This window comes from Hylobates moloch, unplaced genomic scaffold, assembly GCF_009828535.3.
Source record: "Hylobates moloch isolate HMO894 unplaced genomic scaffold, HMol_V3 SCAFFOLD_12, whole genome shotgun sequence".
NCBI lineage: Eukaryota > Metazoa > Chordata > Mammalia > Primates > Hylobatidae > Hylobates > Hylobates moloch.
This window is the reverse complement of record NW_026652287.1, coordinates 7,654,141-7,671,397: the sequence shown is the minus strand read 5'-3', so window position 1 is coordinate 7,671,397 and position 17,257 is coordinate 7,654,141. Positions and strand designations below refer to the sequence as shown.

General features: G+C 50.7%; 1 protein-coding gene and 2 non-coding genes across 6 annotated transcripts in view; 1 reads left to right on the top strand and 2 right to left on the bottom strand.

Annotated features, from left to right (window-relative positions):
• Positions 1-3,895: 3,895 nt before the first annotated feature.
• Positions 3,896-3,967, bottom strand: TRNAD-GUC (transfer RNA aspartic acid (anticodon GUC)). The gene has a single exon. It is a non-coding gene; the product is annotated as a tRNA-Asp (tRNA).
• Positions 3,968-4,214: 247 nt separating this feature from the next.
• Positions 4,215-4,286, top strand: TRNAA-UGC (transfer RNA alanine (anticodon UGC)). The gene has a single exon. It is a non-coding gene; the product is annotated as a tRNA-Ala (tRNA).
• Positions 4,287-11,010: 6,724 nt separating this feature from the next.
• Positions 11,011-17,257, bottom strand: part of DHX37 (DEAH-box helicase 37) — a 44,462-nt gene continuing 38,215 nt past the window's right edge. For 2 of the 4 annotated variants that reach the window (XM_032168297.2, XM_032168298.2), the window contains 7 exons: positions 16,997-17,169; positions 15,294-15,408; positions 15,017-15,154; positions 14,753-14,847; positions 14,590-14,663; positions 12,654-12,751; positions 11,011-12,460 (listed from right to left, as the gene is read on the bottom strand). In XM_032168297.2, coding sequence (XP_032024188.1) covers positions 12,375-12,460; positions 12,654-12,751; positions 14,590-14,663; positions 14,753-14,847; positions 15,017-15,154; positions 15,294-15,408; positions 16,997-17,169 — 779 coding nt within the window. In that variant the 3' untranslated portion in view covers positions 11,011-12,374. Of the gene's footprint in view, positions 12,461-12,500; positions 12,752-14,589; positions 14,664-14,752; positions 14,848-15,016; positions 15,155-15,293; positions 15,409-16,996; positions 17,170-17,257 lie in introns of those variants that run through there. The other 2 variants (XR_004250606.2, XM_032168296.2) reach the window with 2 other exon arrangements.

The window sequence follows — 17,257 nt, the reverse complement described above, 5'->3', positions numbered from 1 at the left end:
GACCGCCACCACGCCCAGCTAATGTTTGTATGTTTAGTTGAGATGGGGCTTCACCATGTTGGCCAGGCTGGTCTCGAACTCCTGACCTCGTGATCCTCCCACCTCGGCCTCCCAAAGTGCTGCGATTACAGGCGTGAGCCACTGCGCCCGGCAGGAAGACAAATGTTTTTAAAGGAAAAAAAGGAGGAGGATTACATAATTGTTCTGACATAATTATGGTTGTCTACAAAGATCAATAACAGAGGTGACTGTAGTCTGAGGCTGGACAGGCAGCTGCTTGGCAGATGTCCTTGCAGTAGTCTTTTTTGTGTAAGTCGCGAAGGCTGTTGTGCAAGGTTGTGGTTTTTCTAGAGTCTTTTATCAGGCCTGCAAGCATGGGAACCCTCTCTTCATGGCCTTCCCTGGTTCTATTTGTCAGGGTTTATTTATTTATTTAGTTACTTACTTAACATCCATGACTTCATTTTGATTCTGACAACTTTCACAACATCATGGGTTGAAAGTAGTAACTTGTGTTTTACTTCCATTTATTTAAATACTTCTAAGAGCCAAGCTTTTCTGTAAGTTTTATTAATGAATCATTTTTCATCTTCTGTAAATTCATTACCTGTTGATTGTGACCTATTGATATTTTTGAATTTTTCTTAGTGATTTAAAAAATTATTTCTATAATAAAGATATTAGGCTGGGCGAGGTGGCTCACACCTGTAATCCTAGCACTTTGGGAGGCTAAGGCGGGGGCATTGCTTGAGCTCAGGAGTTTGAGACCACCCTGGCTCCTCCTAGATGACTGAAAGGACACAACATAATGGATATGCTGTAATTGATAAAGAGACCTTAAAAAAAGTAAAATCAGGAAGATTACCAAATAGTTGGTCTGCTCAAGCTTGCAAGTTATTCGCACTTAGGCCCTAAAATATTTACAGAACCAGGTAGGAACTATCTATACTGACTCTAAATATGCCTTCAGGGTATCTCATACATTTGGAAAAATTTAGGCTGAGCGAGAACTAATTAACAGTAAAGGTAAGGAACTTGCTCGTGAAACACTAGTGGTTCATGTTCTTAATAATCTTCAATTACCGGAAGAAATAGCCATTGTCCATATTCCAGGACACCAACCTAATTTTTCTTTTAAAAGTCAAGGAAACGGCCGGGCGCAGTGGCTGACGCCTGTAATCCCAGCACTTTGGGAGGCTGAGGCGGGCGCATAACGAGGTCATGAGATCGAGACCATCCTGGCTAACGGGGTGAAACCCCGTCTGTAGTAAAAATACAAAAAAATTAGCCGGGCGTGGTGGCAGGCGCCTGTAGTCCCAGCTGCTAGGGAGGCCCAGCCAGGAGAATGGCGTGAACCTGGGAGGCGGAGCTTGCAGTGAGCTGAGATCGTGCCACTGCACTCCAGCCTGGGCGACAGTGCTAGACTCCCTCTCAAAAAAAGAAAAAAAAAAAAAAAAAAAACTTAACAGAATGCAGTGAGGTCAGGCACTTCCAAGAGCTGACCCATCAGTCAGCACTTATTCATCCCCGAGTGGGTGTATGGTGGTATTGTGGAGAACCTTTACTGGACACTTTGCCAAATAATTGGAGCGGTACTTGTGCTCTTTTACCCTGGCATTTCATCAACCAGAAAAACAAACAAACAAAAACACACGACATCGTAAAACAAGAGAAGCCTCTCTTATGTCCTTTGAGCCGCATGTTTATATAGATACAACTGACATTCCACGAGGTATATCAGATAAATTCAAAGCTAGAAATCAGATAGCTGTGAGGTTCAAATCCCTTCTCCCACAAATAACAATTAATAAGAATGTAAATTGGATAAACTATATTTATTACTATCAACAACAATTTATTAACTATACTTAAAGATGCTATTAAAAGAATAGCAGAACAGTTAGGATCCACTAGTAAAATGGCCTAGGAAAATAAAATGGCTTTAAATGTAGTATTAGCTGAGAAAGGTGGTGTTTGTGTTATAATTAAAACCCAACGTTGTGTACAACCTTCATCCCAAATAACACGACTCCTAACAGAAGTATAACCAGAAGCTTACAAGGTCTCACTGCTTTATCTAAAGCGCTAAGTAGAATTAATAACCCTATTTCAAATTGGCTAGGACGATGGTTTAGTCAACGGAAGGAAACTATAACCTCAATTCTCACTTCTTTTACTACCGTAATATGTATACTTCTCCTTCTCGGATGTTATATTACACCATGCCTCCAGAAGCTAATGACAAAATTAATAACGACAGTTCTTACCAAAACTACTAAAACCTATCTTAACTCTCCTCCACCTTATTCTAAGGGACTTCTCCTCTTAAAAGCTCAAGTAGAACAATTAAGCCAAAACATGCTAAAACAGTTTAAAAAGGAAAAATTATAAAAATTAAAAGGGAAGGAATTGTAGAAAGCAAAAGTTCCTCTTCAAAGCTTCCCCTTTAAATCATAAATATTATTGACATCTTTTCTCAAAACTAACTTTCTTCAAGTTTCTTATTTTATAGTAATAACTCCCTGTTAAGCCTTAGGTAGCAAATGTAACAGAATAAGCACACTCTGACTTCGGTATCTATGTTAAACATGCTCACAGGCACGTAGTACATTCTATGTCCTTGTACCTTTGTCAAAATATTCGTGCTGGACGTGCCCAGGCATGTCCCAGCTTGCAGCCTACACTCCTCCCTTATTTAGGAATATTATTACTTTTCTAAGTCCTTTCGTAAGGAACATCCTTTTTTCTTTTGTTCCTCACTGCCTTTACCTATTTTAAAAAGTTTTGAACTGTTAGCTAATTGGGTTTTAGTTTAAATTGTGAGGTCTGGCTGCACCCAATGAAGTCAAAACACAGCAATAGGGACCTCATGCGTAAGGAATAAATATTCTTTTTTTTTGCCCCATTCTCTGCCTCACCTCTAGACTGGACACAGCCCCCCACCACCCCGGAATTTTTGTATTTTATAGAGACCACTCCTGACCTCGTGATCCGCCCGCCTCGGCCTCCCAAAGTGCTGGGATTACAAGCGTGAGCCACAGCGCCCGGCCGGAATAAATATTCTTATGTCTTTTTTACTTTATGTATGCTAGTGGCAGAATTGGACGGGCACCACCCTTTCTGAGAAGGTAAAAATCTCCTTGCTGAGGAAACTTTTTGTCTAATTGCTAATTCTTCTCTGCGACATCGGGGAATAAGTATTTATTTTCAACAGTAGTTGTATCTGACTTTTAAAAATTAGACGTATCATTTTGATAAAAATCGAATAAGAGAGGAAAGAAAAGAAAGGAGAAAAAATAGAATTCCAAAAGTCCAGAAAGGTACAGAAATGGAAAGTCAAAGAGTCATTCCTCCCACCCACCACCCGCGTCCTTCTCCCCAAAGGCCCCCTAAGTCTACAGTTGATCGTGACTGATGTGAGCTCGGGCGGGCCACGGAGCCTCTGTCTGTGCCTGTATTTCATCAGTTTGATGTGGAGGAAACGGCTCGTTGGTAGGATGCTTGAGGATGTAATGCGTGAACACTGAAGCGCTTGCTTACCAGTACCGCCCCGCACATGTTAAGAACTGTATATTGTTGGCTGCTGCTCCTGCTGCTGTTGTTACCGTGATGCCAATCAGAAGCATTAATATACTCACACATTTGTGTGCGTATCTATAATTTTTTGACATAAAAATGAACCTATTGTGCACACTGCTGAGCACCCTCTTTTTTCTTGCCCCCAGCTCTCCTTGGAGGGAAAGGAAGCCTCGTAAAGGCCCTAATTCACAGTGTTGCAGGCACACCTGCGACGTGCACGTCCTCGTATATCTACCTACTCAGTATATTTTGGAACACTGAAAAGCACCGTCAGCAAGGTCGCCCCTCTGTATTTCAAAACGTTGGTTTAGTTGCCCTCCCCGTCGGGGAATCGAACCCCGGTCTCCCGCGTGACAGGCGGGGATACTCACCACTATACTAACGAGGACAAGCCATACTGGGTTTTCTGCAGCTTCTTTCTTATGTCCGTACCGTTCTCCCGCTGTCATTCCTACCCTTTCTGGGCCATCCAGGCTCGGCGCCTGGCGCCCTGGCCGCCAGGCTTTCCCAGGGCGGGCAGAGGCCCCTTTGAGTGGCTGGAGGCACTGCACGTTCCTAAGCTAAGGCATCTGAACTAGCAGAGAAAAGGGCACTTCCTGTATCATCATCCCTAGAAAAGATTGCCACACGAGCGAGGGGATGTAGCTCAGTGGTAGAGCGCATGCTTTGCATGTATGAGGCCCCGGGTTCAATCCCCGGCATCTCCAGGCTTTTTTTTTTTTTTCCCCCCCTTTTTCGGGCAAATTACAGTCACACGGTTTAGAAAAACTGGGAAGAGGACCCAGGCAACCCTCATCAACCTGCCTGCAAAGAAAGCTCCCTTGGAAGGGGCTGCGCCAGCACATTTCCCTGCCTCCAATCACAAACGCCCTGGGCGCCTCCACAGGAGATTCGCGTTCAGTAGGTCGGTGACGGGGCCGGCAATCTGCCATTTGAAACGAATTCTCCCAGTTATTTGTTTCATCAAGCAGATAGAAAAACATGGATTCCTTAGAAAGGTTCTGCAACTGACCATCAACTCCTGAGGGCCTCATGTCAGGTTCTGTGCACGCACTGAGCACCTACTGTGTGCCGGGTAAAGTATACGTCCCCTGGTATCCCTGGATAAGACAGGCCAGGCAAGCTTTCTCAGCCTTCCTGGACTTTATAGTCTAGTCCCGGAGACTTAACAATAAGCAAGTAGCGATACGTTTTATGAAGACAATAATAGCGATGAGATGGAAACTCAGGGGTGCATGAGTGGGGGTTGCTTTAGATTAGCTGCCAGGGGACACCTCTGCAGAAACGGTGCGTCGAGCGAAGGAAACGGCAGTTGCCAAGGTCCTGGGGCTGGAGGAAGGGCGCTCTGTGTTGAAGGGGCAGGAAGAAAGCCATGCCCTGGAGCTTAGTGAATGAGGATGAACTTTTATCTTCCAAGACACTGCAAGGCCTGACGCAGGGGAACGCGACCAGATTCAGGTTTGAAAAGGCTCCCTCTGGCTGCCAGGCGGAGAATACACCCTGGGCATGGGTGGATGTGGGGAGATTGGGAAGGAGGTGCAGCCACCGCCCAGGAAGCTGCTGGAGACTTCTTCCAGGGGTGCCGCAGACGAGGTGCGAGCATGATGGAGTTCAGGGCAAATTCTGGACGTGGTTGCATAGTATTTCCTAACGGAGGGGTAGCACGCTTTATTACCATTCCTCCTAGTGATTCGGGTAATTTTGTTTCGTCTCACTTTAGTGTTGTAGTCAGTGATCTGGTACATGCTTTTTCCTTGCCTTCTGGCGCCGGTACCTCGATGGGACAGATTTCCAGAGGGAGCAATGCAGGGTCAAAGAGCATGGATACTTTTAAAAACGTACTTCTCTGTCGCCCAGGCTGGAATGCAGTGGTGCGATCATAGCTCACTGCAGCCTCGAAATACTTGGCTCAAGCGACCTCCCAGCCTCCCCAGCAGCTGAGACTACAGGTATACTTTACCAGCTCCAGCAAATATTTTTCTTTTTTTTTTGTAGAGACAAGGGTCTCGCTGTGTTGTCCAGGCTGGTCTCGAACATCTGACCTCAAGTGATCCTCTCACCTCAGCCTTCCAAAGTGCTGGGATTACACGCATAAACCACCATGCCTGGTTTATTTTAAATATTGGTAGATTTTGGGCCAGGCATGGTGGCTCACACTTGTAATCCCAGCCCTTTGGAAGGGCGAGGTGGGCAGATCACCTGAGGTCAGGAGTTTGAGACCAGCCTGGCCAACATGGTGAAAGTTCATCCCTACTAAAAATATAAAAAATTAGCTGGGTGTGGTGGCACACACTTGTAGTCTCAGCTACTCGGGAGGCTGAGGCAGGAGAATCACTTGAACCCAGGAGGCAGAGGTTGCAGTGAGCAGAGATCGCACCACTACATCCCAGCCTGGGCAACAGAGCAAGACTCTGTCTCAGAAAAAATAAATAAAAACAATAAATATTGCTGGATTTTTTCTAAAGGCTGTGACAACTTACATATTCAATAACAATGTATGAAGGTGTACTTTTCCTTATATTCTCAGCACTGGCTGTGGCCATGATTCTTAATTTTTCCAATCTGTTGGGTAGGAAGTAGAACTGAATTATTTCTTTGCTTTTTTCCTGCCCACTTTCTAGGGTGTGCATGTTTTCAGGTATCTACTAGCCACGCAGATGCAGGTTTTTGTTTTTTCCCTTTCCAGGTGGGAATCTCACTCGGTCATCCAGGCTGGAGTGCAGTGGCGCAATATCAAATCTCCACAACCTCCACTTCCTGGGTTCAAATGATTCTCATCCCTCAGGCCCTCGAGTAGCTGGTATTACCGGTGCAAGCCACCATGCCTGGCTAATTTTTGTATTTTTTTATTCAAGACGGTGTTTGGCCATGTTGCCCAGGTTGGTCTCGAACTCCTGGCCTCAGGTGATTTATTTGCCTCGGCCTCCCAAAGTGCTGGGATTACAGGTGTGAGCCACTGCACTCGACCTTAGATGCAGTTGTTGTTTTTTTTTTTTTTTTTTTTTTTTTTGAGACGGAGTCTTGCTCTGTCGCCTAGGCTGGAGTGCAGTGGCGCAATCTCGGCTCACTGCAAGCTCTGCCTCCCGGGTTCACGCCATTCTCCTGCCTCAGCCTCTCCGAGTAGCTGGGACTACAGACGCCCGCCACCACGCCCGGCTAATTTTTTTGTGTTTTTTTAGTAGAGACGGGGTTTCACCGTGGTCTCGATCTCCTGACCTCGTGATCCGCCTGCCTCGGCCTCCTAAAGTGCTGGGATTACAAGCGTGAGCCACCGCGCCTGGCCCTTTTTTTTTTTGAGATGGAGTTTTGCTCTTGTTGCCCAGGCTGGAGGGAGTGCAGTGGCACGATCTCGGCTCAGTGCAACCTCTGCCTTCTGGTTTCAAGTGATTCTCCTGCCTCAGCTTCCCGAGTAGCTGGGATTACAGGCGCTCGCCACCACGCCTGGATAATTTTTGCATTTTTAGTAGAGACGGGGGTTTCACCATGTTGGCCAGGCTGGTCTCGAACTCCTGATCTTGTCTGACCTCGTGATCCGCCAGCCTCGGCCTCCCAAAGTGTTGGGATTACAGGCATGCATGAACCACCGTGCCCGGCCTGGATGTAGCAACTAATTTCTTCATGGCCTTTGCCCGTTGTGTTTTTCTCACTAAATTTTAATAGCTCATCCAATAGTATGACGCTGTTTATCATGTTTTGCAGTATTTTTCATCTATTCTTTCATCTTCTAACTTTGTTTATACAATTTACCATGTCAATGTAAGATTTCAATAAGGTAAAATGTCTCCCCTTTCCTTTATAGTTTCTGGGAAGTTTGTTCAACTTTGTTTTTGTTTGTTTTGCTTTGTTTTTTGAGAGAGACAGGGTCTCACTCTGTCGCCCAGGCTGGAATGCAGTGGCACGATCTTGGCTCACTACAACATCCGTCTTCCGGGTTCAAGTGATTCTTCTGCCAGCCTCCCAAGTAGCTGGGATTACAGGCACCTGCCACCACACTGGCTAATTTTTGTATTTTTAGTAGTGACGGGGTTTCACCACGTTGGCCAGGCTGGTCTTGAACTCCTGGCTTCAAGCGATCCGCCTGCCTCCGCCTCCCAAAGTGCTGGGATTATAGGCATGAGCCACCATGCCTGGCCTTCTTTAATTTTGAAAGCTTTTTCCAGTGTTCTTACAAATATTCATTGCAATTTACTTTTTAACATTTGCCCTCCCATGTTTTGGGGACCCAGGACGGTAAAGCAAGACAGAAGATCTGCTGTCACTGGGCTTGCTGTCCAGAGTGGGTGGCAGGCAGGCCGCCCTCCCTGAGGAGGCGTCTAGAGGGGCTTGCCTCTGAAGATGAGAAGCCAGAGGGAGCAGGAGTTAGGCTCAGAGCACCCTGGGAGAGGGAACGGCACCTGCAAAGGCCAACAGGGCTGCTTCGGCGAAGGTGGAAGGAGAGCAGGTTGGCCCTCGGGTGTGGTGTGAGTGGAGTGTCTGTGCAGGTCCAGTCTCAGAGGCCACGTTCGAGTTGGCCTTGATCCCTTGGGTAATGGGGACTCTTCATAGGGCTTTAAAGCAGGGCAGTGGCCGCGCATGGTAGTTCACGCCTGTAATCCCAGCACTTTAGGAGGCCCAGGCAGGCATATCACCTGAGGTTAGGAGTTCGAGACAAGCCTGGCTAACATGGTGAAACCCTGTTTCTACTAAAAATACAAAAAACTAGCTGGGTGTGGTGGCACTCACCTATAATCCCAGCTACTCGAGAGGCTGAGGCAGGAGAATCGCTTGAACCCGGGAGGTGGAGGTTGCAGTGAGCTGAGATCACGTCATTGCATTCCAGCCTGGGCAACAAGAGCGAAACTCTGTCTCAAAAAAAAAAAAAAAGAAAAAGAAAACAAACAAACAAAAAATAAAGCAGGCTGGTGATGTGATCTGATCTGGGACACAATTTCCACGGAGGACAACCTAACCATTTCTCCTTTTTCTTTTTTTTGAGATGGAGTTTCACTCTTGTCATCCAGGAAAGCAAGAAAAAGGCAGTGCTCGTCTGCGGAAGTGTTCATCCATTTCTTTCTTTTTTTTTTTTTTTGAGATGGAATCTCGCTCTGTCGCCAGGCTGGATCTGCCTCAGCCTCCTGAGTAGCTGGGATTACAGGCACCCGCCACCACGCCTGGCCTTTTTGTATTTTTAGTAGATACAGGGATTCACCATGTTGGTCAGGCTGGCCTCGAACTCTTGACCTCAAATGATCCACCCGCCTTAGCCTCCCAAAATGCTGGGATTACAGGTGTAAGCCACCACGCTCGGCCACCTAACCATTTTTCCAAAGGAAGAATCCCCACGTCTCTCGACCTGGCAATCCTACTTCTTGGCATTTGTCTTGTGGATATACACCCAGGTATGAAATGACTTGTCTATAAAGATGCTCAACACATCTTTGCTCATTATAGCAACGTTAGGAAGTACCCATTGCTGGGACTGATTTTAAAAACAATGGTAGCGCTACATACTGTGGAATGTTCTGCAGCTGATAAAAAGGATGGGACAGGCCAGGTACAGTGGCTCACACCTGCAATTCCCGCACTTTGGGAGGCCAATGCAGGAGGATTGCTTGAGCCAAGGAGTTCAAGACCATCCAGGGGCTGGACACAATGGCTCACACCTGTAATCCTAGCACTTTGGAAGGCGGAGGCAGGTGGATTGCCTGAGCTCAGGAGTTCAAGACCACCCTGGGCAACACGGTGAAACCCCGTCTCTACCAAAAATTAGCTGGGCATGGTGGTGGGTGCCAGTAGTCCCAGCTACTCAGGAGGCTAAGGCAGGAGAATCACTTGAACCCGGGGGCTGAGATAGTGCCACTGCAATCCAGCTGGGTGAGAGTTGAGACTTCGTCTCCACAAAAGACCAGCTTGGGCAATATAGTGAAACCCTTTCTACCACAAATTTTAAAATTAGCTCGGTGCGATGGCATGCGCCTCTAGTCCTAGCTCCTCAGGAGGCTGAGGTGGGAGGATTGCTTGATCCTGGGTGGTCGAGGTTGCAGTGAGCTATGATTGTGCCACTGCACTCCAGCCTGGGTGACAGATAATGTCTCTTTTAGAGACAGTAGGGAAGGTCTTTTAGGGTCGCAAGACCATTCAGTGGGGGAAAGAACTGCCTCTTTGACAAATGGCGATGGGACTACTGAGAGCCACATGCAAAAGAATGTTGACCACCTGACCACACCATATACACAGAAATTAATTCAAATTGGATGAAAGTTTTTTTTTTTTTTTTTGAGACTTTGTCTCAAAAAAAAAGAAAAAGAAAAGCTAAATGACATTGGCCAGGCAATGGTGCTGGTTTTTTTTACTCCTAGGTATATACCCAAGAGAATGGAAAATATACATCCACACAAAAACCTGTACATAAATGTTGACAGCAGCTCTATTCACAATAGCCTAAAGATGGAAACAAATAAAAATGTGGTCTACCCATACAATGGGGTATTATCCAGCCACAGGAAGGAATGAAGTACTTCAGGAGCTCAAGACCAGCCTGGGCAACATAGCAAGAGCTGTCTCTACTGAAAATTTTAGCCCAGTATGGTGGAGTGTGCCTGTAGTCCCAGCTATTTGGGAGGTAGGAGGCTTGAACCCAGGAGATGGAGGCTGCAGTGAAGAAGAATCGCACCACTGCACTCCAGCCTGAATGACAGAATAAGATCCTCTTGACAAAAACAAGAAACAAGCCAGGCGCAGTGGCTCATACCTGTAATCCCAGCACTTTGGGAGGCGGAGGCGGGTGGATCACGAGGCCAAGAGCTCGAGACCATCCTGGCCAACACGGTGAAACCCCGTCTCTACTAAAAATACAAAAATTAGCTGGGTGTGGTGGCATGTGCCTATAGTCCTGGCTACTTGGGAGGCTGAAGCAGAAGAATCGCTTGAACCCGGGAGACGGAGGTTGCAGTGAGCCGAGATTGCGCCACTGCAGTCCAGCCTGGTAACAGAGCGAGACTCCATCTCAAAAAAAACAAACAAAAAAAAAACCAAAAAAAAAAAAAAAAAAGCAACAGGAGATAAATGTCCAGAACAGGCAAATCCAAAGACAGAAAGTGGATTCGTGGGGCCTGGAGCCGGGGAACTGGGAGAAATGGGGGCAGACTGCTGATGGGTACAGGGTATCTTTTTAGAGCTATAAAAACGCTCTGGAATCAGGTCATGGTAACGGTAGTGCAACTGTGATATACTAAAAGCAACTGTATACCTTAAAATGGGGAATTTCATCATATGTTAATTACATAACATTTTTTAGGAAGAATTGCCTAATTACAACCGTAGATGCTCTGCCGTGGTTGTGGAGTGCAATGAGGAGGCAGGGACGTCCCCGAGGAGGCTGCCCTGGCACCTGAGACACTGGTGGGAACGATGGCTTCTGCTTTCATCTCAGAATTGCCAGCCCATGTGCGGTGGGATTTTAGCAAAGCTGGAGGTCAGTACTTTCGAGTGGGAAACAGCCCAATTCTACATGTTAGTGAGGAATTCAAGTCTTCCTCAATCACCGGGCAGGTCGAGCAAAATGCTTCTGCAGGCCGCCCTGGCTCACGGCCCTGCCTTGGGCTCCTGGGGAGGAACGTAGAGTGAGAAGGGCCAGGCTGCCATCTCGGCTACAGGGCAGGTGGGGAGAGGGACTGCTCGGGCTTTGAGAGCAGCCAGGGAGGTAAGTAAACCCAGTGAGGAGAGGCCTCCTTAAAGCAGACAGCAGTGCTGGGAAGGCAGGTCGGCCACCAGGCCATGTCCTGGGACGGCACACTGGCCACCTGGGTGTCCTTCCCCAAGTGCATTCCACAACACGATCTGGGTGCAAGGAACATTTTATTCCATAACTGTCTCCACTGAAGCCGCAGAAGCAAAGCCAGGAGCGGAATCCATCCTGCCAGCGCTGGGCTCTGGGGAGACGTCTGTGCCCTCACCATGGAGGACAGAAGGGCAGGGGCCTCCGGACTGCTTGGTCCTGCCTGGGGCGCTCCTGTCCCTCTTTCTTGCTGGGGGACCTACCCCACCCTCCCCTTCCCACCTCGGCCACAGAGGAACAAGGGAGACAAACTGAGGGCTCTGCAGTCCCCATTCAAAGCCGACATAATAGTCGTGTGGCCCCAGCCCAGCTAGGCCCATCCTCTGCGGCATGGCAGCAGTGACCAAGCACAGCCAAGGTCAGCTCCGCTCCCTGCCGTCTGAGAGCTGACCACAGGCAGACGAGATGCCCACTCTCTATTGCCGTAACACAGGAAAGGTGCTGGCGGCCACCCTCCCAAGAAGGCATGGAGCTTGGGGGGCCCCAGCCAGGCCCCTCAAGGTCAACACAGAGCTCGGTGGCTCACCTAACATCTGGGACGGCTGTGAGGCCAGGGTTGGGCGGCCTTGCCTGACTCTAGAGAGGGAAGAATTGCAGGAAGAGGCCCTCCACGTGTCTCCTCGGCCTTCTGGCAGGGCGGGCGGGGAAGGGACTGCAGAGACCTCCAGCCCTTTTGCTCCACAGGGGACTAATGTAGTCCAAAGAGCACACTGAACAGAACAGCGTCCAGCACGTGAGATGAAATCATCATCCACCATATAATAAACAGTTCAAAAAGTCACCCCCGGGCCAGATGGCATGGGCGGCAGCACGCTTCATACAGGATCGAGCTCTCATGGACGAGGGTTCCCAGGGCTTGACCCGCTTCCTGAGAGCAGGCCATGAAGCCCATGCCAGGTGGTCACAGTCGCAGGGTGACAGGCTGCTGCCAGCCCTCCAGTCCCCAAACCAGTCCTCGGCCCTGCAGCCAGGTGTCTGGTCAGTGGACAGTGGTGGGGGGCCAGGCTTTCTCGATATCGGGGTGCATGGCCTGTGGAAGCCACTCACAGTACTCAGCCAGCAGGTCTGCAGGGGAGGGAAGGAGGACAGCGTCAGGATGACCCTGGGCCCAGGGACTCTCCTCAGGTGGCAAAAAGCTGGCCAGCAGCTGTGGGGCCAGATCCTGCCAAGCCAGGACTGACCATGCACAAAGCACAAAGCCCCTGCCTCGGTGACCCCATCCCGTCCACTCCCGCCCCCTGGCCCTGGTCAAACTCACATTTGGGGTTTTTCTTCCAAGCAGCCAGCAAGGCTTCATGGCAGTCAGCCTTCTCTGCAACCAGGGCTCGCAGAAGGCTCTCCGTACGGGGCTGCAGCCTGTGGGGCAGGGATGCAGGTTGGCGGCAGGCAGCCAGGGCACAGACGGGCTGCTGCTGGGGGCCCGAAAGCAGGGCAGGCATCACCACCCCACCAGCCCCACCCAGGAGGGTGAAGAGCTCCTGGGCATGGTGACATGCACCTGTAGCCCCACCCAGGAGGGTGAAGAGCTCCTGGGCATGGTGACATGCACCTGTAGCCCCAGTTACTTGGGAGGCTGAAGTAGGAGGATCCCTTGAGCCCGGGGGTTGGAGGCTGCAGTGAGCCATGATTGCACCACTGCACTCCAGCCTGGGCGACAGGGCAAGAACTTGTCTCAAAAACAAACAAACTGGCTGGGCGTGGTGGCTCACGCCTGTAATCCCAGCACTTTGGGAAGCCGAGGCAGGTGGATCACCTGAGGCTATGAGTTCGAGACCAGCCTGGCTAACATGGTGAAACCCTAGCGCTACTAAAAATCCAAAAATATTTGCCGGGCATGGTGGCGGTCCCCTGTAATCCCAGCTACTCAGGAGGCTGAGGCAGGAGAATCACTTGAACCCAGGAGGCAGAGGCTGCAGTGAGCCGAGATCACGCCATTGCAGTCCAGCCTGGGCAACAAGAACAAAACTCTGTCTCAAACAAACAAAACTCAAAAGCAAAAAAACATGATTCTCTAGACAGGCCTTCTAAAAAAATGAATAATAATAATAAAAGAAAAGGCAAAGGGTCCCCTTCCCCTAATCATCCCGGGACGGATGGCTCTAGATCCCACCTCCTCCCATCCACCCTGGCTGCCTCTGGTCCACATTCCTTGCCCACCAAGGCTGCTCTGTGCATGCAACTTGTCTCATCTAGAACCTTCCTCCAGATTTGTGCCCAGCTGCAGCCCTGGATCCTTTGAATCTGCCCAGTGAGGCTCTCCCTGACCAGCCCAGTCGTACTCCACCCCCTGCCCACCAAGGCCTCACTCATGTCCTGCTCTGTCCCTCTGGGGCCGAGCAACGCCGCTGTGGGACAGAGATCGTGTCTGTATCCCAGCCCCGAGAACGTGCCTGGGACGGGGCCGCACTGGAAAACTGAGCTGGGTGACTGACGCGGCTCCTGACAGCCCAGTAGTGGGTGCTGTGCCCCACGCCCCATCTCGAGTCCCTGGCACCTGCCTGCACCTTCAGGCCTGCCTCCAGTGCCCCAAGGCCCTGCACCAAAGGCCCCACCAGCCCCAGGAAGGGGGAGGTGTCTGTGGGTCTGGACCACAGGCAGGAGGAGAGCAGAAGCAGGTGGCAGAGGGCAAGGGTGAGCCCTGAAGCAGAGGTGGTGGGCGGGATGGGGCAGGGGTCTGCTCAGCTGGGAGGAAGTCCCCAGGGCCAAGAGGGCAGGATGCCTCCCACTGACACCTGGTGGCTCTGTGGGAGCTGCCCAGTGTCTCCCCTATCCCAGATTCATGTCCACCAGAACATCAGCGTGTGACCTTATATGGAAAAAGGGTCACTGCAAATGTCATGAGTTAAGGAGAGGTCATCCTGGAGGAGGGTGGGCCCTGAATCCAATGACTGGTGTCCTTATAAGGAGAGAACACAGGGAGGGAGACTAGAGACACACAGAGAGATGGCCACGTGAAGATGGAGGCAGAGACTGGAGTGATGTGGCCACAAGCCCAGGAGGCCGGCAGAGGCAAGATGGACCCTCCCCGAGAGCCGCTGCACAGAGCGTGGCCCTACAGAGCCTTCAGACCTGAGCACAGACTTCTAATGTTTTAAGCCTCCCTGTGTGTGGTGCTTTGTCCCGGCAGCCCTGGGGAGGTCATTCAGGCCTCGGACCCCTCCTGCCCACTGCAAGGCTCCCACCGAAGGCAGTACCTGGCCCACGTCTTCAGCATGGTGCTGGGGCTGGACAGCAGACAGCTCTGGTATGAGGCCAGCTTGCGGAAGACCTGATGAGAGACCACAGGAAGGGGTGAGGCCCGGGCTTCTGCTGCCCACGGTACCCGAGATGAGGGTCTGGAGCTGCTGTGCCACCTACCTGCCCTTCCAGCAGGAATCGGGCAAAGTGCTTGTAGCGGTCAATGCCCTCTGGAAAATCCACCTCGATGGCGGGGAGCGGCCAGCCCACGCGATCTAGAGGGTGGGAGCCAGTGAGACAGGGACCCGCCTGCAGCTGCCCTCCCGAGTCCCATCCCTGCCCCACCCGAGACATACACGTCCCGGGGCAGGGGACAGGACCAAGTGTCCAAGAAGCCCACGGCTGCAGGAGGCTCAGGTTGCCCAGGACACTGCCCCAACTCACAGAACACGCTGGCCCGGTGACACAACACCCGCCCCCGCTCGGGGCAGTAGGCAGGGGCTGGCTCCTCCAGGGGCTTGTCAAACTGGCAGTAAGAGGGCAGCAGGGCCGGGATCCACTGGACCTCCACGCTAGAGACGCCTGGGGGCCGGGGGAGGAAGCTGGGGTTACAGCGGCACCCTCCATGGGAGGGGCTCCCATCCCTCTGCCCCAGGGTCCCAGCCACACCCCCATTAGAGCCACCATCGGGGGACAAGGGGCTGTCCGCAGGCCTGGGCACCTTTCATGTACATCTTAGTGGTCTCCACGATTTCCTGGTAGACCACAAACTCGGGGAGCTCTTTGAAAAGGACGGAGCTGGGGTGGATGAAGACAGGGTCGTCGAGGAGAGGGGTCTGCAGAGAATGGAGAATGATGTGGTCAGGGAAGAACCCACGCCCAGGGGCTCTGCATACTTTCAGCCCAGGAGAATCTGATTATCCACTCCAGCCACAAAAGTGGGAGAGTGTTCCATCTGCCGGGAAATGCGGCCCATCCACACGCCGGAGTCTGATCCAGCTGTGAAAAGGAAGGAAGTGCCGGGTGCGGTGGCTCACACCTGTAATCCCAACACTTTGGGAGGCCGAGGCGGGCAGATCATCTGAGGTCAAGAGTTCGAGACCAGCCTGGCTGGTTTCACCATGTTGGTGAAACCCCATTTCTACTAAAAATACAAAAAATTAACTGGGCATGGTGGCGCACACCTGTAATCCCAGCTACTCGGGAGGCTGAGGCAGGAGAATTGCTTGAACCCAGGAGGTGGAGGTTGCAGTGAGCTGAGATCACGCCATTGCACTCTGGCTTAGGCAACAAGAGCAAAACTCCTTCTCAAAAAAAAAAAAAAAAAAGGAAGCACCGACGCCTGCCATGGCGTGGATGGGGCTTGAAAGCATCACACTAAGTGAAAGAGGGCAGACATGAAAAGCCATGTATGTTGATTCCACTCATGCCAAATGTCCAGAACAGGCAGATCCACAGATGGAAAGCAGGATTATGAAAACAGGGGTGACGGGGAACTGGGGACTCACAGCTTACAGATGTGGTGTTTCTTTGTTGGGTAATAAAAATGTTCTAAAGTTAACTATGATAATGGTTGCAAAACTCTGTGAAAATACTAAAAACCACTGAATTGAACATTTAAATGGGGTTAAATGCAGGCCAGATGCAGTGGGTCCCACCTGTAATCCTAACACTTTGGGAGGCCAAGGTGGAAGGACTGCTAGAGGACAGGAATTCAAGACCAGCCTAGGTAACACTGCCTGTAAGCCCAGCGTTTTGGGAGGCCAAAGTGGGCAGATCACTTGAGGCCAGGAGATCAAGACCAGCCTGGCCAAAATGGTGAAACCCCATCTCTACTAAAAATACAAAACTTAGCTGGGCGTGGTGGCACATGCCTGTAATCCTAGCTACTTGGGAGGCTGAGGCAGGAAAATTGCTGGAACCCAGGAGGTGGAGGTTGCAGTGAGCTGAGTTCGTGCCACTACACTCTAATCTGGGCAACAGAGTGAGGCTCTGTCTCAAAAAAGAAAACAACAACAACAAAATTAGTCGGAGGTGGTGGTGTGCCCCTGTAGTCCCAACTACTCAGGAGGCTGTGGCGAGAAGGTTGTTTGTGCCTGGGAATTCAAGGCTGTAGTGAGCTATGATTGTGCCACTGCACTCTATCCTGGGCAACAGGGCGAGACCCTGTTTCTAAAAAAGACAACCCAAAAAGAGTTTAAATGCTGTGTGAATTCTATCTCCACTAAACTGTTATTAAAAAAAAAAGTTGGGAGTGAGAAACTAACCAAGGAAGATGTGGTTGTACTGCAAGCCCCACTTGTTCCTCAGTGGGGACCCACAGCTGAGAGGGAACAGGCCTCCCCAAACCCTGAAGGCCCAGCCCGCCTGCCCCTCGCCAGGTGCCCCAAGCTACCCGGGCAGGGAGGCGGTGGGGGGCCCCACCTTGTAGGCATTCCTCCACTTGTCCTCCAGCAGCTCCTCGCTCTGGACCCTACGAGCCAGGTGGTCCCCCAGGCCGGCCGTCACAATCTGTCGCAGGTAGGTCACCTGGCTCTCGGTGGGCGGCTGCATCTTGGGATCCACGAAGAGCTCAGCCTCGGGGCACACGGAATTGACTGAGGGGAGAACCAAGAGTGAGGTCAGTGGTGGCGAGGCCCAGAGCCAGCTCTGCCCTGACCTCCTAGAAAGTCCCAACCACACTTA